Below are 22,807 nucleotides of genomic sequence, written 5' to 3'. Positions count from 1 at the left end.
AAAGGAAAGAACATACAGCTATTTGTCTGCTGCGCTTTCAAAGCTTTAACTCCATCATCAGCAGACCAATTTTTATAAAATACACACAATTATAAATAAAATATACAGTTTAAAAATTAGTTACTTTTTTAAAAAAATATATGGTTAAAATTTAAAGTTGATAATATGTATATACTATTGTCATATCTAAAACTTTCTACATCCACCATGTGGTAATATAAGGAATAGTATTTATCAAAGTATTGTATTACTGTTCAGGTCTACAGATTTAATCAAATTATTATCAAAATCAATTTATTTATTATTATTATTATCACTTACAACTAAAATTTCTAAATTATTATTGAGCCGATAATTTGATGTTTATTTTTTATTAATGTTCCATAACATTTAAAAATTTAATTTAACTTTTTTATAATTAAAAAGAGTAGTAATATTAATTACCTTAAAGTACAGTGATGTTTGTTTACAGATGATTAAACATCGTTTAAAATATTAAAGTCGATCGAGAATTCTGCTAATCGTGAAATTAGAGAAGTTATCTGATTTCTAAATATGAGAAATGTCAAACCGGTTGACATTCATTGGCAAATTAGTGAAGTTTATGTAAAAAAGCTATGGGTGATAGAACGGTTAGACAGCAGGTGCAGCAGTTCAACAAGGGAAGCAGTAATGTGCATGTCGAGCAAAGATATGGAGCGGATGAAAAAATGAAAGAAAATCGACAGTTTAAAATCATGTTATGTTTGTTGTGCTGAAATGTAAGCTATCAGAAATCTGCTTTTGTTGGGCGATAAAAATGTTGATTGAACGATTTGGCTTAGAAGCACTACCTTATAGCCCTGACTTAGTGCTGAGTGACTACCGCTTGTTTCTGTGTTATCACAAGCAGTCGCTAGTTATCAGCTTTAAGATGTTACTGTCGGTGTAAAAAATGCTGTAACAGTGATTATCTTCATTGGCATTGCTGTTCTTTGAGGAAGGAATGAAAAACCTGGTAACAAGATAAGGAAAGTGCCTTAATGGTGGAAATTATGTGCATTCTAATAATAAAAAAACAGTACTTACTTCCAGGTATGCTTTGTATAAAAAGTGTTTAAAAATATAATTAAAAGAGACTTAAAAAATGGTTAATAGTAGAGGTTAAGGAACAAAAAATTAAAATTACATTAATGTATATATTTAATGATAAATATGTTATAAATTTTTGGTTATATTAGAAAAATGCATTGCGTATGAAAATTTATTTTCGCAGGCAGTCATGAATCTTTTCTGTATTTTCTTATATCAATAAATTTGTAATAATTATAATAATGTTAACAATGACTGAACAGAGAACTTACTTTTTATTCTATTAAAACCAAACAACAGTGTAATGAAAATATGAACTTGCATTTTAATTTGTGAATTAAGTGTGACCTGCATGACCTAATAGTCTACAATAATAATTAACTGTTATCACCACAAAAACATAACAAAAGGTACAATACAATGTACAAAATCAATCCAAACTAATAACCATTGCTTACTTGATGAGACATTCATAGCAAATTTTACAGACAGCACAGTCAATCTCATTACTTTTACATAAAAAAATTGTATACTACTATTAAATTAAATAAAAACACAATTACTTACTGGAGATGGTGTAGAAGGAGGTCTAGATGTAACAATGACATATTTCTGAGATGCATTTGGAGTACTACCGACCGGACGTGTAGCACTTCCAACCATTATTGTTCTACCACCTTGAGGCATACCTAAAAAAGTCATAGTAATAATTATGGTTTAGAAACCAATAATTAAAGTACTTCAGCCATAAGCCTCAAATGCTCTATCAAACAGTGTAAATTGTTTTCTCAGTTTTGTTAGAAATCTCCAAATCTCTAAAAAAAAAACAAAGCACCATACATCTTAAATATGACACAGTCATATTTAATACGATTTTTAGTCTTTGGAGATTGAAAACCAATTATGGCACAGAATCTTTCACGATTCACAAGTTAACCCTAACCAATCAGATGTGGGAGTCTGAGAGGAATCTATTGTACATAAAAGACATTAGTGTCTTCCACAGATTTGGTTCAGAATATTTACACCAATTATTAAGGTGCTAATTACAGGGTAGCTAAAAACTGGTGTTCTTGCTAAAGTTGAATTGGTGCATCAGGAAAGGACCTATAAATTGAAAAGAAACTCTGTTCTTAGAAATACATCAACTCTCTCATTGCTATCTATGCCTTGATTTTCAGCCTATGCAACTTTACTTCAATGTGACAGGCAGTACGTAAGGCCTGGTGGCACTCCCATACTGGCTATTTTATTAACTGATATGAGTTCAATAATCCAGTGGTTTCCTGTTAATTATTGCAGATAAAGAAATGATTGCATCTGCAGTTCATTTCTCTAAAATTATCTGTATTCCATAAAATGGTATAAATTTAAGCCCTAAAAGACTAAAGCAATTCTAGTGGTGCTTTCTTAGCAAATTCTTTAATATTCACATTCTCTACCCGTGGACTAGTTATTGATCTTGGAACCACTGGTGTAAAACACAGACTGTTCCTGACTATCCTAAAAAACTAAGTATAAAAATCTTTACATTCCATTCTGACTTCAATGTGGACAATGAACGGATAAAAATATAAGACTTGTTAGTATCATTGGATCAAATGTAAAGCACGGAGCACCATTTAGCACATTAATAATGAGATGGAATATGCTGCACTAGTTGTACCATCCCCCCTGCAATGACTTTGTTTACTGCTAGTTAAGACTCAGGAATTACCATAACTTCCAGCTGTAGAAATTCAATAGCAGAACAAATTTTAAGACAACAGTTTGGGATCCTGAAAGTTCCAAAGATGCAGCATAAGAATATTTACTTTTGTTTGAAGCTTTTCTTTCACAATAAACTGATAGATTTTTCTTCACCATATTAGAACGCCTTCAACCCCTGATGACACAGGAAAGTTGTTAATTTCCAGTTTTTAGTTATAAATGAAATTAGTGAACAGGAGGCTTTTAGTCAATAATGGTTTGAGAATGAGAAAATCATTTGATCGGGAATGGAAAAGTCATATGAGTTAATTCCAAAGCTCTCTAATGGAGCAATATTTGAATGTTAATTAGCTGCAGAAAAAATTTTTAAAATACGAGAAAGAGCTATTTATTCATTGGTGGAAAACCGATTCAAAAAATATTTTTATTTTTTTTTTAGGGTGAATTTTGTCACATTATAATCACTAATTAGTTTATACTCACTCAAAAGAATATACAGATGGTTTTTTTTCAACTTTTTAACCATTAATATTTCTACTTTTATCGACTTAAAATCGAATACCTGCTGCAAATGATTAGAATGTATCTAGAAACTACTGATAATTTTTCTGCTAACCTATGTATTTAAATTTAACTACATAAACATTTCATACTTATTTACTTCTTGCTTCGTACATCCAACATCATCTGACATCGACAGCATGGTCCATCTTGTACAATTTCACATCCACTTGTAGAAGTTTCTTGCACTTTAAAATAACGTCAGTCCATGTTCCAGTTTGATCCAAGGCCTTCAGACATTCAATCAGATCTTGTTTCACTTGGTTATCCTTGCTGTAACTGCATCGAACATTTATGTTCAACCATTTTCACAGGATCACATGTTCCATATACTGGAGATTCAATCAAATGAAACTTGTATAAATATTGCTGCGTAATTATACGATCCGTTTTGATAATAGCTGTGAACTTCTGTACTTTTCTTGTCATTCCTTTGTAAACCATTAGATCGTTTTGTTCGTTCTGCGTTATAGTGTGTTCTGACCCTTCAAGGAGGATTTCCACCTTTCCAACCACAGTTTTTTGAAGATTCCTCTGCCCTGCTTCAAACCTATAGTCATTATTTCCATCTTCTCTGGCTTAGGTTTTAGACTTGATGTGATCGCAGCCAATTTATCTGCCATTTCATTGCCTGCTACACCACACTGTCCTGGAATCCACTAGAAGCTTATGTTTTTGTTTGTTTTGTGAAGCAGGTCTTGTATTTCCTTAATATAGCAGAAAAAAGGTGAAGGCTTTATGAGATTGTATACAGGGTTGTTTTCGACTTGGTCAAAATGTCATATGTCACCCTGAGGCAGATCACAGCATATCTGCAGCACCGCGAGTACAGCAATTAATTCAGTTTCAAGACTAGATGAAGACAAAAAGGGACCAGATATTGCATATTTAGGTCTGGAATGTAGACCTGGAACCTGAGGCAATTATTGACCCTAAATGAGCCATTGGTGTAAAAGTGAAGAAAATCTTTAAATTTTGATTTTATCATTTCTATAGAGCTATCTTAATAATGCAGTGTTTTCTTGCTTTGTTAGTTGGTCTGGAAGCTCAGTGTTGGTGTTAGGTCTGGTCCAGAACCATGGAGGAATATGTACCAGGGGATTATTCTCTAGATCCAGGCTAACGAGTTCCTTCATAAGTGCAACCAGGCAGAAGCAAAAGGACTGTCTACATATCCTTCCATTAGGTCAAAGTTATCTCACGGGGTGAGTGTATGAGTACATGAATTTTGTCCAGGTTTTTCTTTTATTAAACAACGTCAATGGCTCAATATTGACTTCTATCTACATTGCTTCGATGGAAGTAGTCTTGGGGCATTGAAGGCCAGCTCTCATGCAAATTTTGCAATGTCTCTAGTTTTTTCAAGTGGATATCTGCACACTACCCCATACCTTGCAGCCATAAGTGACTTTGGGTCTTATATACTATATGTACAGTTATCTCATACTTTCTATGTCACCACCCCATGATTTCCTGCTCACCATTTTCAGTAGACTAAGTCTGCGAAGTATCTTTTCCAGCAGTTTCCACATGTCTCTTCCAGAGGAGTTTCCATCCATAGTTATACCTAAAATTCTTGGATTGCTATTATATATCATTTTTATATCGTTTAGTATTAAGAGTTGGATGGAAATTTTTTACCTTATATTTTCTTGTAAACACTGTATACTCTGACTTGACTTGTATACTCTATGATTGACTAGGTTTTAATGACTGAACTTCTAAAAATAAATTGAGAATTTTTTATAATTTTTTAGTTTACAGATACACCTATTTTACTTTTCATAATTCTAACAATTTTCTACAAAAAATCTATTTTCCCATTTGGATTCCTAATCAAGAATTATAGCAACTAGTGAAGTTCGTAATGGATAACTGGGCATCCACACCTTTCTATAATCAAGAATACTTCATATACATAAAAAATGTTGATAAAAGATTACCTGAATGTATAATATTTGGTTGACTAGTTAAAGTAGTATTACAGGTAGTAGCAGCTGTGGTGACTGTTGTTTGTGTACGTGCTTTCATAACAGAAGCATGCAGTGTATGTCCAAATGAACCAAATTCATTTCGATAATCTTCAAGATAATCAGGAGGAGATCTTGTTGATTTTAATAAAGGTGTTAATACTTTCTGAAATCAAAATAACATTTTTTTTAAACAATCCAATAATGTAGCAATTACCATTCTGCATTTCCATGTCAGAAAAGTATCTATCTCAACCTTTCAACCAGGAGGTTGTACATTCAGTAACCTTTCAGGTATAATTTTTCATAAATTAAAAATTATTATTACAAATTTCTGCTTGTTTCTGCAAGTTTCAAGATTGCATCTTTTTCTTTTTTATTAAAAAAAAAAAACCAAACAAAAAAACACTATCTTATACCTCAAACATTAACAGTCAGAAAATCCATTCAAATCTCCTTTCGAATCAATTGTTACGGTGAGGTAAATAAAATAAAATAAATGATTATTACAGTGTAATATAAAAATTGTATTTTTGTCCACAAAATACAGCTAAGCTGTGGTTTTATGAGTGTAATTTTCAATTTAATGTATATGTAAATCACATCTCATTTCTTCTATTCAATGAAATGCTACCTAGCTGAAATTTTTAACAACATTCTTCAATACTGTACAATCTTAATAAGAGATTATGACAACCACTGATGATATTTTTTATATTTATTAACATCAAAGACTGAAATAGCAAATACTTTTAAAGGTGTGAGTGTATATATTATATATATATATTTCTTTTTTTATTACTGTTGTTTATATAATTCACACTAACTGTTCTAATAAGATTACAATAATACTGGTTACATAAAGATTATGGTTAGGAAAATATAATAATTTACTAAAATGAGATGTAAATGTTTAAAGCACAGTCTGTTACAAATAAATTATGTTGATTAAAATTAGTACTAGTAAACTCAAAAATTATTTTCAGTTGTTTCATAATTTTTCTTTTAATGAAAACAAATATAATATACAATTTTTATTATATACAATACCTTTCAAAATAATATTATATGAAATACAATTTAATTCTATTTTTTGTGTTAAGGAAAATCTAATATTTAAATGGGTAAAAACAGAAATTTTTTGTAAAATTTATACTTTTAACTTCCAATTTATAGTTCAGCTGCATACTTTCATGTATGCACAATTTTAGAGGTGATCAAGGGGTTTTCTATGGAAGTTTAAACCTATTCTCTAATAGCTTTAAACATTTGGTAGTAAAGAAATTTGTTACAGCTTATATATGAGCTGCAGTTCAAAAGTTAAGGGTTGACGAGTTAGGGGTTGGCAACAATGATTGGTTCGCACATGTGCAGTAGCTTTAGTGATCTCTTGGGCATGTAACTGCCACATTGCTATCAGTTCATTGTTGTTTGCTTTTTGAGACAGTGTGTTAAAATGAGTGCAGTAATAACAAATCCCACCGGTTGTGAAGTTTGATCTGCGATTAGATTTCTTAACTCAAATGGACAAAATGCTGCTGAAATTCACAGTCATATGACTGAAATAAATGGGCCTACTGCAATGAGTGTAGTAAAAGTGAGGTAAGAATGTCATAAGTTTAGGGAAGGCTGTTCAAATGTTTACGGCAAACAAAAAAGTCACAGGTCTAGTGTCTGAAATTAAATCTGTTGAACATGTGATTGTCGCTTTATGATTAGCAATCTTAGTTTAAAAAACAACATTGCTGAGAATCGTGACTGACAGTCTGTGCATGATGAGTGTTGAAAATATTGACAAGGCTCACAAAGATCAGATCACAGAATCACATCTACATGTACTTTTTTTTACCTTTTTAATCACGAGGGAGACAAATTTTTTTCCCATATCATTACTGGTGATGAAACGTGGATTTCATATATTAATGCTGAAATGAAACAAAATCCATGCGGTGTGTCAATTTGGTTTTCCTATACCGAAAAAATTCAAAAAAGCTTGGTCTGAAAGGAAAGTCAGGGCAAGTGTATTCTGGGATCAAAAGGGTGTGCTTTTGATTGATTTCATAGAACCTGGAACACATCACAAGTGCATTGTGAAACAACTTTCTAAACTGCACTGCGCCATTCAAAACTGACAATGGGGAATGCTATAATCAAGAATTGTTCTTCTTCACAATAATGCACCTCCACACTCGACTGCATGCACAACAGAAACAATTCAAAAATTCAGATGGGAGATTTTGATCCTGTGTCCAGTAACAACCATTTCTTCCTAAAACTGGCTTGCATCTCAATGATTCAAGGAAAGTGAAGAGTTGAAAATCTCTGTGTGGCTACAATACAATAAAATCTAAGTGGCTACAATCCCAGATAGCAGAATATTATGCAGTGGGTTTAAAGAAGCTTGTTTCACCCTATCAAAAGTGTTTGTTACGAAATGGTGATTATGTAGAAAAATAAAGTAAATATGTAAGTATCTGAAACCATTAATAAATTTTTTACTTTTTTCAACTGTTCTCATTTTATCAACTGGACTTCATACGAGCTAGAAACACAAAACCATTGAACAGCAATGTGCAACTTTCATTCTTGATGACTCCTAGACATGAAGGGACTTCAAGATGGTCCATTTGGGTAGTTATTTTTCTTGTTTTTAGTTAACAAAGCTCTATGTATATCTAATTGGCGACATTCTGTATCTGTTAGGTATATAAAATCACAATTGGGGCTGAGACGTCGTGTAAAGCTGAACCTTCTACTTCTTAATATATACTTACATCCTGATGTAAAAAAAAAAGAAGTGTGTTATACCTTTGACTTGTATGACTGGCTATTTCAAAACACATTTAAAAAAATGATTATCAAGCAATGGCCTTACATGTTACTAATATATGAATTTGACAAAGAGGGTAAAAATACACATACATACCAGTAGGAGATGCTTTATATGGCCAGCAGCAATTTTATCAGTATTATTTAGATTCTGACCATCTTGTGTTGATTCAATTCGTTCTGATACATTTTGTACTTTGGGTAATATAAAAACCTTAATAACTTCAGATCCCAGTTCAGATAATCCTGTAAGCACAAAACAAGTACACTAAAACAAATCATACGTATAATTACAAGTAAAAAAGCCTGTACGTATTAATTTGTAAAACTGGTAGGGAACTAGATCGTAAAGATATGTTAAAGTATGTAATAAAGGGCTATAGAAAATGAAATTATTAAAGAATAGAATGATACACAACTTGAAAGAGAAATTAATTATATATACAAAGATAAAAGTATTATTGAAATTATGATGTATTATATGGAACAGCAGCCTAATGGAATGCATTATATTTTCAAAAATGGAATATGCAAATTTAAACTTAAAGTAGACAACTATGTAGCAGAGCAAAGTGTTTTGGAGCCAAAACAAAGATTACAATTAAACTGTAACAAATGGAATTTTATGAAAATTAGTAACATTAATTTACTATTATTGTATGGACTGATAATTTTATCAGAAAAACATTAAATAACTTATATATTAAAAACTATATATTAAAGTTTTTAAGTCTGAAGGTCTCAAAAACTGACAATCAAAAATAAAATGTATTTCTATATAATTATTTAAAGATAAAATTATAAATAAAAATTTATCCGATACATTATAAAAATATAAAAGTAATTTATCACTTAGTACCTGAAACTACTGTCATCAATTTAATAGTTCCAAGAAAGATACATATCGTTAACAGTTATTAATCAGAATATAACACTAGTTTAAACAACATTTTGCTTAAGGCTAACTGTTGATTCACACTGAATCAATAAACAAGAAAACTACTACAACACTAAATTTCTACATTTAAGCTTAAATAAAGCTGACTGAATTTAGTTTTAATCTTTTAATACATTCTTTCTAATATAACTGGACTACCACGTGTTGAGATAATATCCGCCTTGGTATAGTAGTACCCTTGGTTAGGGTAATTACTCCAAGTATTTACCGCCGATTCAAATAATAAATAAATATAGGCATTTATAACTTCATAATCAGATATGATTCTTTAATATTTGAATGAATAACACAAGACTACGTATAAGTGTAAATAAATTCATTTAATGATTCCATAAATGATACAGTGTTAAAGAATATATATTATATTATATAAGTTTGTATGTTGAGTACATGAAGATTGATAGAAGGCTGGAAGAAGACTGCCCGAATATAATGCGGAGCCGGCTTAGGTAGTGTGTATGGAGCCACTGAATCATCAAGAGCCGAGTGTGAACTGATAGTAAGACCTTTAAAGTTTAAAGTCCTTCTTAAATAAAATTTTAATAACATGCACTGAGTCTGAACACCATGGTTGTGAACAGTCATGAAATAACAATTATAAGTTATTAAATTAATAGAAGTAAACTATATCAGGACGCATACAACTAAATCATTGGGTAATGTTACACAGTACAAATTAAATAAACGATCTCTAAAACATACTTATCCTGGCGTATTTATTTTTATTATTTACTAAAAATCATTACTAGACATAATTTAAGAATAAGATGACATATCACCTGGAAGTTAAGAAAATATAGTTTATTATAAAATAAGTATTATACATTTCAGTAAATCAAGCATTTGTATTATGAACTACACTAAAGGAGAATGGCAACTAGATCATGTCTTCGTGGACAAACACTACCACCAAGAGATCTACTATGTAAAAGTCCTCCAAGAAGTAGACACAGACTCGGATCACAATGTAGTCAACATTAAAATTAAATTTACTCCCCAAAGAAAGAGCAACAAAACCAAGCCCTAAAACTTCGACAGTTAGTTTGGACCCTACCAAACTAATCAATAATGAAAATTCCCAAAAAGCAAACAAAAAAATAACAATCATGGATAAACTTGAAGAATTAGCCCCAATAAAATCCCGTAAAAACATCATTGGTGGAAGAGGGAATGTGGCAAAACAGTGGAAAAAAGACATCAAGTATGGCTATTTCACCAATCCCAAAAATCAGAAACATTACTCCAAAATCAAAGAAACAAACCACCCAAACCCTAGGAGTTGGTTGGTTTCTTTAAGACAACACCATAAAGGCACATTGAAGTAACAGAAGAAGTCACTAAAACACAGTTGAGAGACTATTACAAAATCTTCAAAAAATCAGCTCCATAAATACAAACTTCCAACTCTATTAATAAAGAATGAAAATGGTAAACTGGCCCATAACAATAAAGACTGGGAAATCCCAGCTAAATATTTCAACAAACTCATAAATTGTGAAGAACCAACAGAATTCCTTAACTAATACCATCAAAGATCAACCCTCCCACAATAAAGGAAATCTACCAACCATTTGGTGAGATGAAGAATTAAAAAGCAGCAGGAGAAAATTAGACTTTTGTAGAGATCTGGAAATATGCAAAAAGATCAGCAAGAATTGCCCTTCATTAACAGCTTGTCAACATCTAGATCAAAGAACTACCAAAAAACTGGACGACAACCCTCATCTATCTGGTACACAAAACAGACCCTAAGAATTACAGGGGAATCTTCATTCCTAGACACAACAAACAGAATTCTTTCAGGAATCATCCTCAATGGGATTGGTCCACAACTTAAGAAAGAGCAAAGAGAATGCCAGGGAGGTTTCAGACCCTGGAGAAGCTGACCAGACCAGATCATGAGTTTTCAAGCTAATAATAGTTTACAACAGGAAACGAAACAGACGTGGTGATAACATTTGTAGATTTCAAGAAAGCTTATGACTGTATCCACAGAGAATCCAGACTAAAAATTCTAAGATACCTCAGACTACATATCAAATTAGTAAACAAGATAAAACTGATCCTCACAAACAAAGTCAAAGGTAAAATTCAGAGGCAAACTCTGAACCTTCTGAGATAAAAACAGAACTGCGCCAAGGCAATGGGCTTTCATTGCTATTATTCAACTGCAATCTAGATATGGTAATAAGGGAATGGCTAAAAAATGCCCCTTGAAAGTAAAAATATCCCAAAAAACCAAAACAAACTCTCTTTGTTTCACTGATGACTTTGCACTACTAGCAAACTACATAGACGAAGCTAAATCACAGATATTAGAACTTCAAAACATTGCAAATAAAAGATTGGCCTCAAAATTTCATTCGAAAAGACAGAAATTATGCCTCAAAAAACCAACACGATTAAAAGAAGTAAACATAAACAGTAATAAAATCAAAATAGTAACCCAATTTAAATACCTTGGAGAAATAGTAACAAACAACTAAATAAAAAAAACGTCAATACAAATAGAAGGAACAAACTAGCTAAAGCTCAAAAATTAATGTGGTAGACTTACAAAAAAAAATGCATATCAATAAATGCAAAATAAGGCACTACAACAAAGTTATAAAACCAGAAGCCACTTATGCAACAGAAAAATTCTTCCACCTGAACAAACAATCAAAGACAAGACTCCAGCAAATCAAAAGAAAAATTGGAAGAACCTGCATGTGGATTGTGCCCACATAGTCAAGTACAAGGAGTTAGAACCCATCACTGATACCATGAATAAGAGAAGACTAGGATTCTTTAGACATATCATGAGGATGCAAGATTAAAGACTTTTGAAACGGCTAGTACAGTACGTACAATCTCGACTCAAAAAACACCAAATCAGAATGCAGATGGATCAGAGAAATAAGAGAGGATCTGAAGGACATTGGCCTTACACCAGTAGACACCACAGATAAGTTAAAATTAAACAAGAAAATCAAGAACAAAAACACTTGCTTCACACTCGCAAGAAAAAACTCACAAAACAAACATTTTCAACACTAGAAAGGGCACAAAGATTGAAACGTATGAAAAAGTACTGGGATGACTGCAAGGCCCAAACAGTCCCATCAAAGAGACTTTGATAACAGACTAACTAAAGTGATTGTAAAAGATGGCTGATTGGTGATGGTGGTAATTGTGATGATGATAATAATAATAATATACATATATATCAAAAAACAACAATTTAACCACCAAAGAGAAAAACTAAATAACAAAGGCAACAGTCAGTACATAATTCTACAATTATATTAACAAATAATAAGACAAAAATGAGATTAAAAACTTAAATAGTTAGAAAACATAAAACTTAACAGCCACAAAATTTGTAACGTCATAACTTCACTGCTGTACCGAAATGATGGAATTATAATTAATTGTAGAATTATGTACCGATTGATGATATGGGATCCTGTGAAAATCGACTATTGGTATTAGTTATTTAGTTTTTTCTGTGCCTGTGTTTGGTGTTAAATTATTGTTTTTTTAGTTTAATTAGCAGTGGTCAGTATGCTGATGAATTATTTGAATTTTCAGAAAGTTATATATATATAATATACACAGTTGATAATGACTAGAAAAGTTATGTGATTTGTCCGAATGATGATGAAGGTCTTAGTAGTGTAATATCAGTGTTTTTCCTCTTCAAATGACTCACATCTGCTTCAAAATTCATATCCCTGTTTTCATCATCTAATTCTCCTTCAAAATCCGAAATAAAAAAATGTTCATTCAAAAATTGGTAATAAGTAACAATACTGCTGTGAATTCAAATGGTTGTGGTTCACTTTGAAATCACTATAATACATGTAATAATACTGTTGAATAATTACAATGCATGTGTAAAAACTTTAGTTTAGAATCATTGCTGACTTTTTACGTACAAAAGAATTACAATACAAATTAATACAAAAATGTGAAATATATGAGTGAAAAAACTACACACAAAACTCTAATGAAATGAACATTACCACTGAAAAGTTTAGGAAGTACATTTAAACTACAAAATTGTAAACAAAAAACATCCTTATATTCCTTTCTACAAATAAAAAAACTCAGCAATTGCTTAAAAAATTAATACTTTGAATCTCAAAGACAATCTGTGATGTGGGATTACCACATTAAAGAACAAATTTATACCCAATTTCTATAAGAGAATTATATCTGCAATTTGAAATATAGTTAAGCTTCAGAGTTGCAAACAATGTAGTGTCTAGTGTACACAGACTTTACTCTATACGGGTTAAAAAATAAAAGTACTGAATTAGTATCGATCAAAATGATGTAATATTTTTTACAAAACAGTAAATGAAGTTAAAACAATGTGCATACACATAAACTTAAAAGGGCAAGCGGTTCAGTGAAGCTGGACACAAAGAATAAAAGTTAGTGAATGTTTGTGAGCAATAATTGAACTTATCAGAAAAACTGTAACAAACTCAAAACAAATAACAAAAACACATGAATCAGGACATCAATAATCATCTGCCATCACTCACTGAAGCTAACACAGTTGCCTTGAACATCTAATGAAACTACACTTGGCACGGTTTAACTCCAGTGATTTAAGAGAACTAGTTCATCATTAGAGCTTTGACCATCACCCTTTTATAGTACTATTTTACTCCTTTAAATTTCTAGGGTGCAGATTCATGAGCTATTCCAGGAGTTTGGGGAACCGTTAAAATGCAAAGGATACAATAAAACATTATTTAGAAACTGCAATTTTTAATTTATTTTAAACAGAAAATTCTAAATATTAACAAAAGGAAAAGTTTTTCATTTTGTATATTTACCTTCAATAGCACCATATAATGATGACAACGGTGCTTTATCGTTATTTAAAGCAACTGAAAACATTCTAGTAACTCTTGTTTGTATATTATTAGTGGATGTGTTGAAATTTTTACAAATCTGTGCCATTAAACGCGAAGCAAAATCACGTAAAGCCCAGTGATTATCCAGTTCTGGTCTCATACATAACTGTTTACTGACAATACACGTCGCAACAGAAGGTATTATTTCATGTAACTAAAACAATTTAAATACAATATTTATATATATTAGAATCAGAATAAAAAACACAAAATTTACAGCTAAGGATTTTTAGAGGAATATTTTTTTTGTTTTGTAAGCCTACGAAGGTGAGCCTACATAGGTAAGCCTATGAAGTAAATGTGATAAGAAAGTAATAATTGCAGATTTGATGAATCTTAATGTACTAAAAATATCTTCAACCAAAAACTTCAATCTATATGTTTATTTTCAGATAATTGACTATATGGCTTACCCCAAATGTTTATAATTTGATAAAATAATTTAATTACTATTATTTAAAGATTTTATTTGAAAATATTAAACAATATTTATTTATAAATGTATGTACCAACTGAAGGTGCTGCTTTAGCTGCAGATGTTTTAACTTTATCTATTGTTTGTTTCAGTTTGACCAAACATGTTAATTTTTTACAAATTTTGCAGTAAGATTTCTTGTTTTAGACAGAATGACAAGTGAATGATATGATGATCGTAAATTTTATTTTATCATAAAACTTTCCATTTCAAAATGGAAGCCAATGTTTAGAGGGTCATAAACTGTTGATTTACTTTCTCGAAGGTGCTCTTTGAAGATACTATTTTATAAACATCAACAAATTGAATATTAACTTTATATATATTATAAATTAAACAAATTTAAAAAACAAAAAAATTGTAGAAATATCTCCTTGAAATTCGTAAAGATGAAAAATCAAGTATATTAAATAATGTATATCTTGTAGAACATTATTTTTGATATACTATTTAAATCTACCACGATTAAAATTTACAATTCTGTTTTGTAATATAATTCAATTTTCGTGATTATTAATTTAATTTCATTATCCAACTTCATTTCTTAAATTCAGTACAAAAATAAGGAAGATATATATACTGTTCATTTACCTAACAGGTTTTACATTTTATTTTTCATAAAAATTTTGATTTAATATTTAAGAAATTTGTCAATTTTTCCCTTAAATTAAGTCTAAAATTGTTACACAATACTTACTTTCCTGTTTATGGCTGAAGAGAATTCATTATTAATTAATTATTTGTTAAAATATTGTTCAACATAATCATGAAGATTATAAATTATGCAGAAGAAAGATATATTCTATCTTTTCTCTTATTTTGAAATATTCGTATCTAGAGAGTTTAGAAACAATCACAGAAGATCTTGTTATAGGTACTTTTTTACATGGTGAGGAATTTTAAAAATATTATTTTCACCCAAATTAGCATAAGTTACTCTTTCACTATTTTTCATATTTACCTGTGGTTTAACATTTTTGATTTTTATTGGCAATAAAGATTAAAAGAAGTATAAATTTAAACAGAAAAAGGAAAATTAAGTAAATAATATAGTGATCACGCAAATTAATTATTTTTCTTAAATCTAAAAAAAATAATTTCTAACAGCAGTTAATACCAAAATAATAAAACAAGAAGATAAATATTTATAGGAATTGATTAGTTATGTAAACATATACATTATGTACAAATATTTTTTAATCCATTTTACTTCATTATTCATTTTTTTCTGGAGTTAGGAAGACGATACTGGTGGAATTTGACAGCCAATGTCCTTCCTGATATCAACTTACTGACAGGAATGAAATGTGGAAATTTGTATCATGAAAAAAGTCATGACTATGATTGTTTGGGTTTAAACCCGGAATCTTCCAGATGAAAGATGTAATCAATCACAGAGGTTGATGGAAATATATGACGAAAATGGGATTTGAATCCAGAACTTTCCAAATGAAAAATGAAGACACTACCACTCTGCCACAGAGGTCTATGGAGGATGTTTGGGACAAATTATGAATTTACTTATTAATTTTTTCTTGCAGTACGTTTACTTCAAAAGAAAAAAATTACTAATTTTTGAATATTATTAATTTTTACAAAACAATTAATTTGATAAGTATTATTATTAATACTTATAAAATTAATAAATAACTAATACTAATAAATTTTATTAGTATTATTATTAATGTTTTAAGTATTAACAATTCCTTTAGGTATTATTATAGAATATTGTACATTTAAATACTACTTAAAATATATCTGCATTTAAAGTTGAATTGTATTATTTTATCTTCAACAGCTATCTCATCCTTTAGGCACTGTTTTTTTGAGAAAAAAAGTCAACCCTTATTTAGCGATGGAAGAAGTTGTTACATTATTTATTTTCTATCTCATCATCCCACTTTTGGATGCTACACAAAAACTCTACCATTAGAGGACATCCCAAACATTACACAAGGTACGGTTGATGTCCTTTCTTACTTGAGAAATGACTGTATGGCAATCAAAATTTTACGCAGTCACCGCTTGGGACACAGTAGCAATCTTTCCAACAGCTCAAATAATAAGTTGACAATTACAATGGGGTAATAAACAAATGAGGCTGACCTTCAGTTTTTTCGTTGAGAATTTACCATTTTCATAACTTAAATTAATAAGTCAATTTTGTATATACAAAGTGTAATTTTGTAAATACAAAGTTACTCTGCTCAAAAATTTTAATCTTAAATGCGAGTAAAAATTAAAAAAATAAACATCTACTGTACATTTATATCTATTACAAGGGCAATGATGTAACTTTATAAATTATGTAGGAAACAAAATGAAATTATGTTTGGGACACACTATTATCAAATGTGACATATACGAGTTAAACATTCAGATGTGGTAATAAAATTATTACTAACTAAAATAATATATCAATCAACATTCACTTCATTCACTCTATTTAAAAAATTCTCCTAGCTATTGCACCAAATGTAATTAAACTGTAATTTTAATTACTAATTAAAAAATTACTTTTAGTCAACAAAGAATATACTTACATATTTTTCAAGGTAAAGAGACTGGTTATCTAATAACGCTTTAACCATTCTCATAAGATAAATAAGTAGTGCTAAATTATTCTGAACAACATTTACTTTAACACCTTCTGCTATAAAAGTACACATACGTGGTAACATCTCGTGTAAACCAGGATCTGAAGCCAGACTTTGTAATGCTTCCTAATAAAATAAATATGAAAATTAAATTAAATATATCACATTAAATGATATAATGTTTTATTAACTTAGAAAATAAGTTTTCGCATTCAATTACTGATGATATACTAAAAATAGTGAAGCAACTGTTAGACTCCACTAAGCTTAGCTGTTTGCTAGATAGTGTGACAGATCTCCTTTCTTCTACTGAAAGTAGTTTTATAATAGTAAGAAGAGTTTAATTGATTATTCAGCTTTTTTTGGGGAAACGAAAAAATTAATTGAAATTCATTCTGAACTTGATATAGTTTTTGGCTTTACTGTGACGAATGTGCAGCACGTGCAACATTACTGTCTTCAATTTTGAAATTGTCAAATAAATGTGCTTGGCAAATGATCCTTTACGCCAGTAGTTTTTGTCCCAACAATTTAAGAACATCTATCTGTATGGTATTCATTTAATGAATACCATACATTCATTTCAATGATTTATAAATGAAATTAAATCATTCACATGATACGATATGAAATATTATTCAAGACTGTTTAGGATGCAGAAAAGTATGCAACAACTAATTCACTTAAAAGCTGACATAGAAGTACAAAAAAATAAATAAGAGAATGTCTTTCACTAACTTAATCTTTTCTAATTTAAAAGAAGAAAATTCTTGGAGTGAATAATAACTAGAAATGAAATATTGAGTACTTCTGAAATAAAATCCAATAATTTTGTCTTCTTTTTTCCTAACATGTACATTGCATCTGTTCAACTAGTCAACAATAAGCCATCCTCCTACTAGCACAATGAGATGAGGATGACATGTAAATGAGGTGTAGTCTTGTACAGACTCAGGCTGACCATTCCTGAGACCTATAGTTAATTGAACCCCGACCATCAAAGTACATTGGTATCCGCTATATTGTATTCAAATCTGTATAAAAGCAACTAGTCTATACTAGGATTTGAACCTCAAAACCTTCGACTTTGAAAATCAGCTGTTAAACAACTGATTTGCGATGATAAATTAACCACTAGATCAGCCCAGTGGGATGGTTCACTAAGCCAGTTTGCAAACAATCTTATCAGGTGATAATAAAAAGCATGAAGTAAGAAAATGGCTGCATCAAGTTCTACTTTACCAACTTTGATCAATGGACTTTGCACCTACATAAGTGTATTTAACTGAGAGGGTGACTACATTGAAAAGAAGTATTATAAATATGCATATTTTCAAAACATAAATATACCTGTAAAAAAAATAATTAAAAAAGTACTGAAGTTGGGAAAAATACTTTTAGATCTCCTATTTTAAGTATTTAATATAAATAAGTCTCCCTCTATGAAGTCCATTGGTGAGGGAGCTTGAGTGCTCAGTGATATAGAATAGCTGGACCGAAGGTGCAACCATATTGGAGGTATCTGTTGAGAGCCAGACTAAGGAATGATTTCTGAAAGAGGGCAGCAGCTTTCAGTAGTTGTTAAGGGTGTATAAGTCAGGAGACTTAAACGACCACATCAACATCACTCAATCCTCTGAGTACTGCGCAGCTGAAAGCAATGGAAAACTACAGCTGCTTTTTTTCAAAGAAAATGTAGTTCTATGCATTTTTATATAGCAACGATGGAGGCACCTTCCTAGGTAAAATATTCTGGAGGTAAACTAGTTCCCTGTTCGGATCTCCGGGTGGGGAATACTAAGAAAGGGGTCACCAGAAGGTAAAAAAATAACATTCTATGAGTCAGAGCGTGGAATGTTAGAAGTCTAGAAAAGGTTGGTAGGTTAGAAAATTTAAAGAGGGAAATGGATACGATAAATGTAGATATAGTAGGAATTAGCGAGGTTCAATGAGAAGAGGAAAACAACTTTTGGTCAGGTGATTTTAGAATAATTAACTCAGCTTCAAACAATGGGCAGGCAGGAGTAAGTTTCGTAATGAACAAGAAGATAGGGAAGCGAGTAGGAGTATTTCAAAATGCATACCAATAGAATCATTGTAATAAGGATAAAATCAAAAACTAACCAACAACGATTGTTAACGCCTATATGCCTACAAGCGCCCATGATGATAATAAGGTAGGAGTGTGTGTACGAAGAAATTGACGAAGCAAACACATAAAAGGAAATGAAAATTTAATAATAGTTGGAGATTGGAATGCAAGCACTGGAAAAGGTAAGGAAGGAAATATAGTGGGTGAATATGAGCTGGGCAAAAGGAATGAAAGAAGGGACCGACTTATAGGGTTTTGCACAAAGTATAATTTTGTAATTGCCAACACCCAGTTTAAAAACCATAATAGAAGTATATAAACAGGGAAAAAGCCATGTGATACAGCAAGGTATCAGATTAGATTATATCATGGTTAAGCAAAGATTTAGAAATCAGCTCATCGACTGCAAAACTTACCCTGGAACAGACATTGATAGCGACCATAATTTAGTTTAATGAAAGGTGGATTGGAGTTTAAAAACCTGAAGAAAAGGTGTCAGATGAATTGGTGGAATTTAGAGAAGCTTGAAGAAGAGGCGGTAAAGAAGATTTTTGGGGAACACATTGCAAGAGATCTGAGTAAAAAAGATTGTAAAAGGTAGAAAATGTAGAAGAAGAATGGGAGAATGTTAAAAAGGAAATTCTTAAATCAGCAGAAGTGTATTTAGGCGGAACAAAGAGAACTGGTAGAAAACCTTGGATTTCAGATGATATATTGCAGCTGATGGATGAACGTAGAAAATATAAGAATGCTAGTGATGAAGAAAGTAAAAGGAAAAATCGATAATTAAGAAATATAATAAACAGGAAGTGCAAACTAGCGAAAGAAGAGTGGATTAAAGAAAAGTTTTCAGAAGTGGAAAGAGAAATTAACATTGGTAAAATAGAAGGACCATACAGGAAAGTTAAGGAAAATTATGGGGTACATACATTAAAATCGAATAATGTGTTAAACAAAAATGGTACACCGATATATATAATACGAAAGGCAAAGTTGATAGGTGGGTGGAATATATTGAAGAGTTATATGGAGGAAATGAATTAAAAATGGTGTAATAGAGGAAGAAGAGGAAGTCGAAAAGGGAGAAACAATACTGAATCTGAATTTAAGAGAGCATTAAAAGATTTGAATGACAGAAAGGCTCCTGGAATAGACGGAATACCTGTAGAATTACTGTGCAGTGCAGGTGAGGAAGTGATTGATAGATTATACAAACTGGTGTGTAATATTTATGAAAAAGGGGAAGTTCTGTCAGACATCAAAAAGAGTGTTATAGTCATGATACTAAAGAAATCAGGAGCAGATAAATGTGAAGAATACAGAACAATTAGCTTAACTAGCCATGCATCAAAAATACTAACTAGAATTCTGTACAGAAGAATTGTGAGGAGAGTTGAAGAAGTGTTAGAAGAAGACCAATTTGCTTTCAGGAAAAGTATAGGGACAAGGGAATCAATTTTAGCGCTCAGATTAATAGTAAAAGGAAGATTAAAGAAAAACATACCAACATACTTGGTATTTATAGACCTAAAAAAGGCATTCAATAAAGCAGACTGGAATAAAATGTTCAGCATTTAAAAAAAATTAGGGTTTTAAGTACAAGCAGAACAATTACTAACATTTACAGGAACCAAACAGCAACAGTAATAATTGAAGAACATAAGAAAGAAGCTGTAATAAGAAAGGGAGTCTGACAAGGATGTTCCCTTTGATCCACATTTGACTGTGGATGAGATACACCTGAGGAATGGGGCCGACAAGATTGTGAAAAATAGAAAGCAGGATGCAAGAAGTGGCTGAATTAGCTATACATACTTGCATAAAACTAAACGTTAACTATTCATTAATTAAACCATCACTGGGGAAAAATTTTTATTATTCGTAATATGAGTGACATTTGAATTTAGATGCTGGTTTCTTTAGCAAGTCCAGTTTGATTATGTCTTACATTTTAATGCAACAACAAAAGTAATATTAAATATCCATACTGATTTTTTGTTATTTCTGAGAAAAAAAGTTGAGAACTAAATTTATATGATATTATGGGAGTCTTTAAATATCTAGTACTGCATTACTAACTTGAAATGCGGTGACACAATGTGATGGTATAACCTTCGACTTCAATGGATGGTGAATCCAGAATCCAGCAACAGAATAGTGGCCAGGAGACAGTATCCAGGCCATCGAATGTATTTGATGAGAACTGAGAGAGTTTCTCGATTCGGACATGCTCTGACATGCTTACTGTTGAATTTTTCTAAAAGTTTTATAAAGCCATGACGTGGCTTTATAAACTTTACTTCTTATGTATTATAAAATATATAATACGGCTTTCCACCTAATACTGGTGGACTATACATCGAAGACTATTGAGAGTGATGTATGTTACAATGCTGTACAGGGCAGAGCTTTGGGCTTTTGAGTAGAGGCCCCTGGGATTAAGAGACAAAAAGCGCATAATATACCAGGTAACAGAAGAATTAATGGAGATTTGGCAGGGACAATGAAACCGAGCCACTAAAGTTCGGAAGAACCCATCGTCTTATAAGCAACATTGGGAGTTGGTATGGGAGGAGCCATGGCTCCCTGAGACACAGCTTAACACAGTTCCTGGCGGGTCATGGCAGTTTCACGGCGTATCTGTATAAATACGGCCTGGACCACACAGATCGCTGCCTTGACTGCAATGATGAAGAGACTCCTGCTCTCGTGCATTTCTCTTGCTTGCACTTTAATGAAGAACGCAGGGAGATATTAAATATGTTAGGATTGGAAGACATGTTCCATCCAGAGGACACACAAAGCATAATGCTAAAAGGAGTTAAAGAATGGAAAATGGTTGAGAACTATGTTAAGAAGGTGATGAATAAGCTAAATATTTATGAACAGTCCTGCCAGGAAAGTGAGATGTCAGAGGGTACCAGATAGACCCACGGCTGAGCGCTTACGGGGCCCCTGAACAAGTCGGGGTTGCCTCTGCACAATGAGGCAGTGAGCACTTCGCATTTTGGTGCCTGACGGCATGACAGTCCCCTTTACCAGACGTAATGCTCTCCATGAGCAGTCCCAGGAAGGGGAGAATCAGCGAGATAAAAGTTTTAGTCGGTAGGGTGTGGACACACATAAGCACTTAACAACATCTAACTGAACCCGTGCGAGTCCGACACTCACCCACTTGTGGGGGTATGTAAATATTTCTCCGACTCATCGGAAAAAAAAGTAGGGAGAAAACAAGTTTAATATTTTCTAATCTGCAACCTACTTTATGAACAGAGCAATTATCCATCAACAACAAAATTTTCCTTTTCTGTTCAACCATATTCTTGCCCAATTCAAGAAGGCTTCTTGAAAGTAGGTTACAGGCTAGAAAATATTAAACTTGAATTCTCCCTATTAAATGCCCTACAACCATAGGTTTCAGTTTTTCTATACTGGTGGCATTGCAGCATAATAATGCTGATAGTCTTTCTTTCGACTATTTTCCAGATTTGTTTTGAAGTCCTACACTTGCTGGACATTGTTTTATACGGTCATCTTTAAAAAAATGCAGTACTTTCTGCATTGAAAATATCTTTTGGACTGTAATTTCCTATCAGATTTTTTAGATGATATTCCTTCCATTAATGAGCAG

General features: G+C 31.5%; 1 protein-coding gene across 2 annotated transcripts in view; it reads right to left on the bottom strand.

Annotated features, from left to right (window-relative positions):
- The window catches only part of Taf6 (TBP-associated factor 6), a 53,459-nt gene that overhangs the window by 12,393 nt on the left and 18,259 nt on the right, over nucleotides 1-22,807 (bottom strand). For both annotated transcript variants that reach the window (XM_075379881.1, XM_075379882.1), the window contains exons 6-10: nucleotides 17,031-17,210; nucleotides 13,932-14,166; nucleotides 8,239-8,387; nucleotides 5,286-5,478; nucleotides 1,639-1,760 (exon numbers count right to left, since the gene is read on the bottom strand). In XM_075379881.1, the coding sequence (XP_075235996.1) occupies nucleotides 1,639-1,760; nucleotides 5,286-5,478; nucleotides 8,239-8,387; nucleotides 13,932-14,166; nucleotides 17,031-17,210 (879 nt within the window). The remainder of the gene's footprint in view (nucleotides 1-1,638; nucleotides 1,761-5,285; nucleotides 5,479-8,238; nucleotides 8,388-13,931; nucleotides 14,167-17,030; nucleotides 17,211-22,807) is intronic.

This window comes from Lycorma delicatula, chromosome 12 (genome assembly GCF_047948215.1).
Source record: "Lycorma delicatula isolate Av1 chromosome 12, ASM4794821v1, whole genome shotgun sequence".
Lineage (NCBI taxonomy): Eukaryota > Metazoa > Arthropoda > Insecta > Hemiptera > Fulgoridae > Lycorma > Lycorma delicatula.
Note: the sequence above shows the minus strand (reverse complement) of the source record. Positions and strands in the feature narration are given on the sequence as shown.